This window comes from Lygodium microphyllum, chromosome 2 (genome assembly GCF_053477565.2).
Source record: "Lygodium microphyllum isolate KBCC chromosome 2, Lygodium_microphyllum_v1.1.10, whole genome shotgun sequence".
NCBI lineage: Eukaryota > Viridiplantae > Streptophyta > Polypodiopsida > Schizaeales > Lygodiaceae > Lygodium > Lygodium microphyllum.
Window position 1 is genome coordinate 64,184,745 of NC_141136.1, and position 10,171 is coordinate 64,194,915.

At 40.3% G+C, this 10,171-nt stretch overlaps 1 protein-coding gene across 1 annotated transcript in view; it reads right to left on the reverse strand.

Annotated features, from left to right (window-relative positions):
• LOC148039819 (zinc finger CCCH domain-containing protein 14-like) overlaps nucleotides 1-2,552 on the reverse strand; it is a 39,415-nt gene extending 36,863 nt beyond the window's left edge. The window contains exon 1 of the mRNA XM_087694302.1: nucleotides 2,171-2,552. Coding sequence (XP_087550428.1) covers nucleotides 2,171-2,369 — 199 coding nt within the window. The 5' untranslated portion in view covers nucleotides 2,370-2,552. The remainder of the gene's footprint in view (nucleotides 1-2,170) is intronic.
• Between the last annotated feature and the right edge of the window lie 7,619 nt (nucleotides 2,553-10,171).

The window sequence follows — 10,171 nt, forward strand, 5'->3', positions numbered from 1 at the left end:
TACACCTAGCAAGCAACGTTGGGACATCCTGAAAGATATCATGGGATACATGAAAAACACGGTAGATATATGCATTTGCCACGACAACCAAGATATAAGAGTCATGGGTTACACTAATTCCAATTATGCACGATATATAAACAACAGCATGAATCAGTTATATATTGTTCATGTATCTCACATAAAACCAAGCTCTCCACAACAAGATACTCTTTAAAAGAGCACCAGCTCTAATACCATGTGAATATATGCCAGGCTTTGCACAAAGAAAACACATATTGTACAAAAACAGCTAAAATACAATAACTCACGTAGAAATGCAATAGATGTAAGCCCTAAACGCAAAACGCAAAAACACCACAAACACAGAAGAAAGAGAATTCTGAAGTGAATGAATCATTGTTATAAATGAATGAGAGAAAGTACAAAATTCTCAAGAGCAAAAACTGTCCAATAGCCAATGACTCTTGTACGAGCGGACTAAGGGAGGTGTTGATGTGTGTCGTCCACTAGAGGGATCCAAAAATTACTTGCTATAGATGCAAATGCAAATGCAAATTAGGCCGATCTTGGAAATGAGAGGGTAGCAGGCTGGAAACCAAAACACAGCAATATTTGTAGCTAGACCTAGAAAACGCAGCAATGTAACTGCTTGGAGAAAATGATAGCTGATCACCAGTAACAATGGAAGGTTGGGCGACACTGTAGACCACGTAGCAGCAATTGTTAGGGGCCAAATAGCTAGTGGAAGATGATTGCGGCAAAAACATGCAACACATGGATGGATTGAATTAGAATTTTGCTGATGGGACACAAAAACTCTCTAGGACCGCACTCTATTTAATTAAACTTTTGGTCATTTACATGTTTTGAGGCTGTTTTAAAAAGCTAATTAGTTTAGAATGCCTTTTCAGCTCAACAACAAGATAACAACCTTGAGCATGTGCCAGATTATAGATGCACACATGAGTCAAGGTGTCATGAAGAGAGAAAGACAAGCCCACAATGTGGTGTCTAGGCCAAAGGGGAAGAAAGAGAGACCCCTAGGGTCTTCACGAAAAAAAGGAAAGCACTAGGGTTCTATACATAGAAAACCCTAATTGCAATCTAAAATGTTTGGGCAAACTAAAAGTATCCAACCACCAGGAATGGAATTCACAAGCACACATAACTTTCTTTGAGTTTCTATGAGTGTTGTCTTTCAGGGATAAGGGTCTCTTAAAGGAGTTGGTTAATTCAATCCATTTCGGGGTTGCCCTACTTGATGCCATGATAGGTCAATGGTGCAGGACATATGAAGTTAGTTAATCCAGTCCCGACAAGCATGACCTGCTAGAAGTCATGATAGCATGATGGTGCAAGATATATGTATTAGTTAATTCAGTTCAAATCAGTATGCTCTACTAGAATTCATGATGGGATGATAGTGCAAGACATGCATGGTTCATTAATTTTGTTGGGTAGTTCAGTTCAAATCAGCATGGCCAGCTAGAATTCATGATGGAACGATAGGGCAAGACATAAGTAGGTAGTTAGCTTCAGTTCAAATCAGTGCCCCATGCTTAAGCCACAATAGGATGATGGTGCAAGATAAGTTAAGGGGACCAATTGTCAAATGGGTGCCAAAAAGCAAACACCTTGGGTCTAGTAGTATAACTAGAAAAGGGAATATGCTGAGAATCTCGCCTTAGTGTCACTCATTGATTTGTTGTAAAGCGTACTAGTGTACAATTACCTTGAGAAACCCCCCAAATTTGCAGCTTTTAAATTGCACAATAGATTCTAAAAATAAAAGTTCAATATTAAACTCATTCAATTCCTCTTGATGTCCTCTATATCCTTATTATATTCATATCTCAAACAAATGCAAAGTGTGAAATGCCCCCCCAAAAATACATCTTTTTCGTTAGTTGTTCTATAATTGGACCCTCTATCCTAGGTGATTCACTTCGTATCAGAGACCATCCTACGATGCTTGTGCAAGACATTCTGTAATAAGTTAAATTCGGTATCCCCTGCTTGAAATTAAAAGCCTGCTAAACTACTTATATGGCTTGAGAAGCACAGTTCAGGTGGACTCAGGGACGCCAGATAGACTCTTCAATCCGCAATTCTGGTCTACATTAGACCCCAACAACCGTCTAAGCTTAGCAGTAGGACGAGGGCATACCTTGACCGTTGACCGAGGGACGCGGCTTAAGCCCATCCATGGAAGAAGAAGAAAAGCCCCCATTCTTAGCATAATCACCCTGCCGTTGTCTCTTACGATCCGGACCAGAAAACCGATTCATGTCTTGCGCGCGTGTGACAGCACCCGCCCGCCCGACCCCTCTCTCTATCTCTCTCAGTTGAGATCTCACTTCACGCATGAGCTGCCCTCCGTAGTTCTCTCTCTCCCCGCCTTTGTGGGATGTTCTCACACGTGCGCGTGCGCACTCTCTCTCTTTTCGCGCTCAAGGCACAGCACGCCAAAACGGAGTGTGTTTCCATGACCTACATGGCACGATGGTTATTATACTCCACACATAAGCATCGTATTTTGTTGTTGTCGTGGTCCACACTCTGAAAAACACATTTTATACTTGAGAATTAGACTTCTACATGCCTGCTTTCTCTTTCGTATTTCACAGCAAAGCACAAAGGCTACTGAAAGAAACCCTACGTGTAATGTTGTGCTTTCATCACCAATTTAATCTAGAAGCTCTTACAAAAGCGCGCACATTTAAGAAGGTAGTTTCACACCCCTCTTTTTACATATTCTTCCATTGTGTGTGTGTGTGTGTGTGTGTGAACTTGTCATTGTATCATTATATGTGTGTGATATTACGCATTCAACTAAGCTGATATTTCACACTAACAAGTGTATGTGCATGCATATATGCACTTGTTCTCTATCTTCTTTACTTCCTCCCTCTCTCCCCTACCACACAAATAGTTATATTGATCATTTCAATACATTTATAACGTTAATGTATTTTAGCATATGAAAACTCATTATAAACTATTAATATAATATATGGTTTACATATGTATATACTATATATTCATATTAATATGATATTTATTACTATCATCACAATATAGTTAATATTAATAATCATAATAATAATTACCATAAAATATAGTAGTCATGTTAATAGCTATATTAATAAATTCTCAAATATATTAGTAATATTAATGTATTCCCATAATATTAAACATCATTATAAAGTGTTAATGATAAGAGATTATAAATGTTAATAATGTATTATTATTGATATTATTATTAATATAATTCAACATTATTAATGTAAAATTTTATGTTAATATTACTACAATATTAAAATACATTATGATAATATAATATATTAGTATTTAATAAGGTATCTATAGTACAACTATTACTAATATTATATCAACATATAAAAATATGCTAATTTGAAAATTGATTTCTAATTGTATTCGTTTATTCTTGTTTAAAAGTGTTAATTGTATTGCAAAAAGATGGAGTTTGTACAAGGGAGGGGACTCAGCCCATTGGCTAGGGCTTAGAGGAGTTACAATGAGAATCTACATAAAGAGCTCAATCGTAAGTAGGCTTTTGGGTAGGGGTGTGGGATCCACTAGAGGGCCAAGATGCAGATTCAAGTAGCATGAGAGCAAGGAAGACCCCTACTATGGAGGGTCCTCTTCCCATATTTGCTTCCAAATTTCTTGACACTTAATGGCCTACTGGTCTAGTGTGTCAATAGACCTTGGGGAATTATTTGTTGTCCATGGCACAAGTGGAGCACATTCTCTGGCTTATTTGTGGTCATATGGGACGGGACCATATTCATCAGGACATAGATGGTATAGCCTCGAGATGCGAGTGTAACATTGATTGAACTGAACAATTTAGCAAATTGCTTCTTAATCAGCTCTTCTTTTTCCTATTTGGAAACTCTTTTCCTACTTTTCTTGATGATGGTTCAAGCTTCCAGCGTGGCGAGTGTTCATGAACTTCTTCCCACATGCAAGAAACAATTAGCTTTGAGATAGCGAAGATGATCCACATGCTTTTTATTAAATACATATTCATTACAAGCACACCAAACCATCCATAGATAGAGGCCTCTTAGAAGAGTCCAATGAGATGGAGAGAGGTCATTGACCTCTCCCAATAGAAGTTCCTTCCAAGTAAGTTTATAGGGGTGGCTAGGGAGGATGAAGCTTTGGAGCTAGCTAAGTTATTTTTTATTACAAGGGCAGTTGATGAATAGATGCGTTATGATGTAGTAGGCCCAAATCTATTAAAACTGATATTCCCATTGATGAGGGTTCTAGCAAAGCAGCCACCATCTACGGTTCAAGTTAACAAAAACATAGGTGTTGTCTCTCAGCAGGAGAGTAGGCAATGGGGTGAGGGGGATGGTTTGTCTTCCCAACCAAAGTCTAAGATCTGAACCTATCCATTGAGTTCAATCATAAGAGGGTTAGTGTTAGACCATACATTTTTCCTTTCCTAAATTATCCTTAAGTCATCTTGGTTGAGCTTGAAGGAAAAATTCATCTCATCAGAATCGAACCACTTTTTACTAGTCTTATACCACAAATCTGCCCAAACTCGTACTCCATTCTAGTTAAGTTTGGATGCAACTTTGAAGAGGGTCTTATCAATGGGGGGGGGAGGGAACTGCTCAGCCAAACTGAGTCCTTGCTACTCTAGTACAAGGCATGCTGAGGTTTGTGCAAAGAGACGAGGGGTTTATATTTTTGTTAGGATTCCCGCATCCTATTTAAGATCGGGGAGGCTTTATTGGTTTAAAATTAGTGTCAAAGAGAATTCTGGTGTGGATGGGGGGATTTCCAAAACATGAGTGGCTAACAACAACTCTTGGATATATCAACATGATTGCAATTCTACTTTGTAGCTAGCTTCTGTCTTGCTCTCTTTTCTTTCCACATGCACACACGTTCTCTATCACACACAACCATGAGCACCTTGGGGTATCATCTTCCATAGCTATGTTGTGAAGCTCATGATCATGTGCGAAAACACTGAATTTCCTAGATGAACATAGATGTCCCTACCAATACACCTTGTGGAGATTGAACCCACAACCTCTAGGTTGTGAAGCACAAGTTTTACTGCTCAATCATCACTTTGGGAACTGATTAATATACGAAACATTTATAATGGTACACTAATTTTTATCATAACTTAGTATTAACTAATTAATTATAATAAGCACTTGATTTTTTTATTTGACTAAACATTAATTAATTGGTAATTGGAACTCTTATTCTTTTGAGAGCTCAACCACTTTATTGGCAAACTCGCCCTCACCCAATTGCTCACCTCTCCTCTCCAAACCATCAAGCTCAATCTCACAAGCATGAAAAAGCAAACCAATGATTCCAAGATTTTCGTAGAAACACCTTGATCCTCCCACTCATTATGGTCTCAATACAAAGTAGAGTTGACTTCACTATCCTTGTGCTACTACCTCACTCCATGCCTTCAATCCACGCTCTCAAGCCTCCTCCAAGCTTGAATTATCGTGTAAGAGGTGAAGAGGATGCAATGGCAGTGGAGAAGGAGAAGAAGAAGATGCAGGAGAGAAGAGCACACAGAATGTAGGTGCTATCAAGAATGATATGACAGCCTTATTGCACTATCTCATATATATGAATAAAGAATATGGGCGGTCATTGTACACACGCAGGCCCGAGGGCCTTTTACCCCAACAACCTCCCATTAAAAGGCCAATGGCCTAGGGAGTGAAAAAACAAAGAAAAAAGGAAAAGAGACAAGGTGAGGAATCATGACATCTCACCCAATGCCCAATCAAAAAGCGAGCTGTGCAATAAGCGGGAACCTATGTTAAAGAAGAGTCAAGCATCCCTGAGTCCATGACATCCAGGAGACAAGTGATCCCGCAACTCCATACAGCGGAGTAATCCAAGAATGCTTCTCATGAAGCAAGCACAACTCATGAGTGCAAGACTGTAATGCATAAGTATCAGAGTAGTGCATAGCATCAGCATGGCGCGTAGGAGACAACTGAGAGCACATGGACTCTCCAAAGTCAATCATAGAAGAAGGGCCAGCATCTCGGACACATCAGACAGGGTCTCAAGAGAGTATGCAGTCTCAGTGAAGCGAAAGACTAACATATGGCTATAGCATCAACCATAAAGCGCACTGAATGTGCATCAAGAGGCTTGAGAGATGTCTGCATCTCATAAAAGACAGCATGACAACTGTGTATAACTTGTTGGCCATCCAAATCCGATAACTTGTAAGCCTCTGAAAGTCACCATCTCCATAACCAAGGAGGATACATCTGCATGACATAGGCATATCTGGCATACATACAAATGCCTGGCAGCCAAACATCCTCAAGTAATCATAGGAGTGTCTCATGCCACTCCATACCTCATGTGGTGTTATACCGTCCAAAGTCAAACATGGCATCCTATTAAGCAAGTAGACTGCCGTCATAAGGGCCTCAGCCCAAAAGCCATAAGATAACCCAACTATGGTAAGCATAGAAACAACCTTTTCCTGTAAAGCCAGGGAGATGCCACGAGCAATCCCATAATACCGTGGGCAAAAGAAATCAATGCCAAACTGCTAACAATAGGACTGAAAGCTGGGAGAGATAGCATGATTCTCATAATCCATTTGCAAGCACCTAGGCCTGCAACCAACAGAATCCATAAACATGTTAAGCATAACTGCAGCATCTTCAATCCGTACCAAGGGGAAAAGCCCAAACATGATGGGTAGCATGATCCACAAAGGTCACAAAATATGACGCTCCACCAAGTGACTGGGAAGGCATAGGTCCATATACTACAACATGGACAAGATCTAGAGGAGTATGCATCACACAATCACCATAAGCCAAAGAGGCTCTGCAAGGACCAAGAGTACAATCCATGCAAGCATCAAGATCTACATGTGACATAGGAGGTAGCAAGGAGCCCATACGAGATAATAGCTCCATCTCTCTGTGGTGCATATGGCCTAGGCGATAATGCCATAACAATGCATGTGGTATCCAGATAACTGCAACCATAGAATCTACCACATGAGAGACATGCACTGGGTAATGAGAACCATCTCTAGAACCTCTCGCCAAAACCAAGCAACCACGACAGATCTTCCATGACCTATCCTAAAGAGAAACAGTATATCCTACATTATGCAATTGATTGATAGAAATCAAGCTCTTACTGAGCATGGAAACATGTAAAACATCCCTGAGCATAAAAGAAGTCCCATCAAGCAAAGCTAGGTGCATATCCCTGTACCAACAATAGCATATAAGACTGCTCAAGGCTCAAATCAATACATTTGTCAACCTCCGTGTAAGAAGAGAACCATGCTCTATGAGGGGTAACATGACAAGATGCCATAGAGTGCAAAAGCCAATCAAACACATAGGCCTAATCATTGAGCAAGTAAGTTGTAGGGAAACAAGATGACAGGAGTGTGCTCAACTACATCATCATGGGTAACTGCATGTACCTCACCACTAGTAAGAGTGGTAACACCTGCTGCAGCAGTTATATCTATGACTCTCTGCTCATGTCAAGTTCCTCTCTGTCTTTGCTGCTCTCTAATCCGTCTAAAGCATTTTCTTTGAACATGCCCAAGCTTCCCACAATGGAAGCAAATAACATACAGAGTAGAAGAACCTGAGAAGATGATAAGAAATCCAAGTCATCATTAATAGGGCTATCCATAGCATCCATGGAGCTCAAGGAGTCGAGGGTTGTCCCAACAGAGGGAACCTACTCATAAAGACAATCATCTGCAAGTATATCAGTGGTAGAAGCATGCTACAAAGGCTCATGAACCCTCAACGGACGGGAGGACATAAAGGCATCAACCAAGGATGCAAAAGCTCCCACATGAAGAAGAGTCATAGCGAACTACATGACATAACCAACCACAATAGTGTAAAAGCCAAGACATCTGTCAAAAGAGCATACAACATTCAGCCATGAAATCAGCCCATAACCATAATGGCAAACATGACTCTGTAGTACATTAGACAACATAGTAGCATCCAAGTCAATGCAAGACCGGTAAGTGGCATAAGATCCTGCAATGGTCAAGCTCCAAGAGAAGCCCAAGTATCTATACAACAACATCCAAATAAGTGGCTCTGTAAAGTACATGACAGTAGACAAAGTGCATAGCCGGGTAAGCATCAAGAGCAACTGCTCTCTGATATGTATGGGCAACAGTAACTCAACTAGCATAGAAGCTAGCCAACACAAAAGCAACAAAGCCATAACTGCTAAACCCAAGCACTGTCAAGAAGTCCATTGATCAAGGAGTAGCCCGCAAAGAACCAAGCATCAATGAGCAATGAAAGCTCAATAACCAGCTGCCCAAGACAATGGAGCAAGCACTGCTCAAACATGTATCTGCATCCAAGTATATCCAAGATCCATAATCAAGGAATCAAGGGCTAAATAGCATCCAAGCTGCATAAGTGATAAGCTGACCAAATGCAAACTGCTCCACAAAATTCTCAAATGTAAGTCGATTCAAGCCCAAACATATGTCATACTCCAACCAAACCCAAAAGCATCCACATCAGACATCGGTCCCATAATGGATAGCACACGGGGCATAAACCTTGTCAAATGAAATGCCAGCTGTAAAGAAAATGACAGTGAACCAAGAATTGAGCTCTACTCTTTGCACAAGAAGCATCTGGGAGCATAAACATCAAAGTGGCATCATCCAAATACATCAGCATATCGTCCCGAGTAATCAGGAGCACCCATAGACCATAGGCATAACTAGACCACAGGTAAAATAACCTGTCAATCAAGGTAGCATAAATCCCAACCAACAACAAAGTGTCCACATCCAAATCAAGGCTCAATAGCTCTCAAATAGCATATCCGAGCATAAACCAAGATGACCAAGCATCAATACATTCAACATGACACCCGAATGTCAACAAAGAGCACTAAGCATAAGCCATCCCTGATAAAACCTTGCTGCCCAAACAATATACAACAGTAAATCCATGCATAAATCGAGCTATGGAAGCTCAAACCAAGTCCCAAAGTATCTCACAACATTGGGCAAACATCCCCAAAGCATCTAGGCATCAACTACCAAGCCTCGGGAGCATCACATAAGCTAAGAGCATGTCATTCTCTTGATGTAAATCAACTCAGATCTATTGTAGAAAATTTTATGATTAGAATTTAGCAGATTTGACATCGCCGTTGCATCCAGAGCGTTTCAAAACCCTAAGTTAGACTCTTACCTTGCCTAAATTGGGTTTCGGATGCCTGAGTTATGAGAAAAAATGGGATTTTTTAGCTAGATTTTGAAACAGGTGAAAAAAAAACTCGAGCTGCTACTGTGGGGCCTGCTGATTATGCTGAGGATAAGGGGGCAAATGGGGGAATACAAGATGCCCATTGAAGCCAAGGAACACCTGCAAAGAGCTTATGAGGGTGGAGAGGCGGGAGATGAAATCTTACCTCGGGGAGAAGAAGCCATGGCTAGCATTGAAGCTTCAAGCTCTAGGTCTTCAATTCGGGCTGAAGCCAAGATCCACAATCAAGCTCTGATCCAAAGCTCTGATACCAGTTGAAGGGGATGCCATGGCAGTGGAGAAGGAGAAGAGGAGAAGACATTGATAATCTTGGTGGATAAATACAGTTTCCACACAGGATGGTCCACAGTTTGAGATATTAGTAAATAGATTTTATTACAGTTCATGCCTCTTGTTTGTAAACTCACTGATGGCAGTTTCCTGCACATTATTGACAGAATCCAAGAAGATCGCAATAGTGTTGTATATTGAATTCTGAATTTCTGCACATATGACTTGAGGTCAAGGATCTACAAATGCAGCAGAATTAAATTAAGAGGCCTAAAATCAGTGAACTGAACAGATCTGAAATCATCCTGTATTTTGCAAACTTCATGGCAGAAATATGAATACTATTTGACATCATTTTCTCATTTTTCTTATTCACCTGATTGAAATTCTATTCTGAAATTTATCAAGGACTTCTGAAGTTGCGACATTGCCTTCGAAACCCTTCGACAACGTCAGCTTAAGAAACTAAAACGAATTGTTTCATCGTATATTACGATGCATGACTTGCGCAGCAAGTACTGTAGGTGATGTCAAGAATGATATGATAGTCTTATTGCACT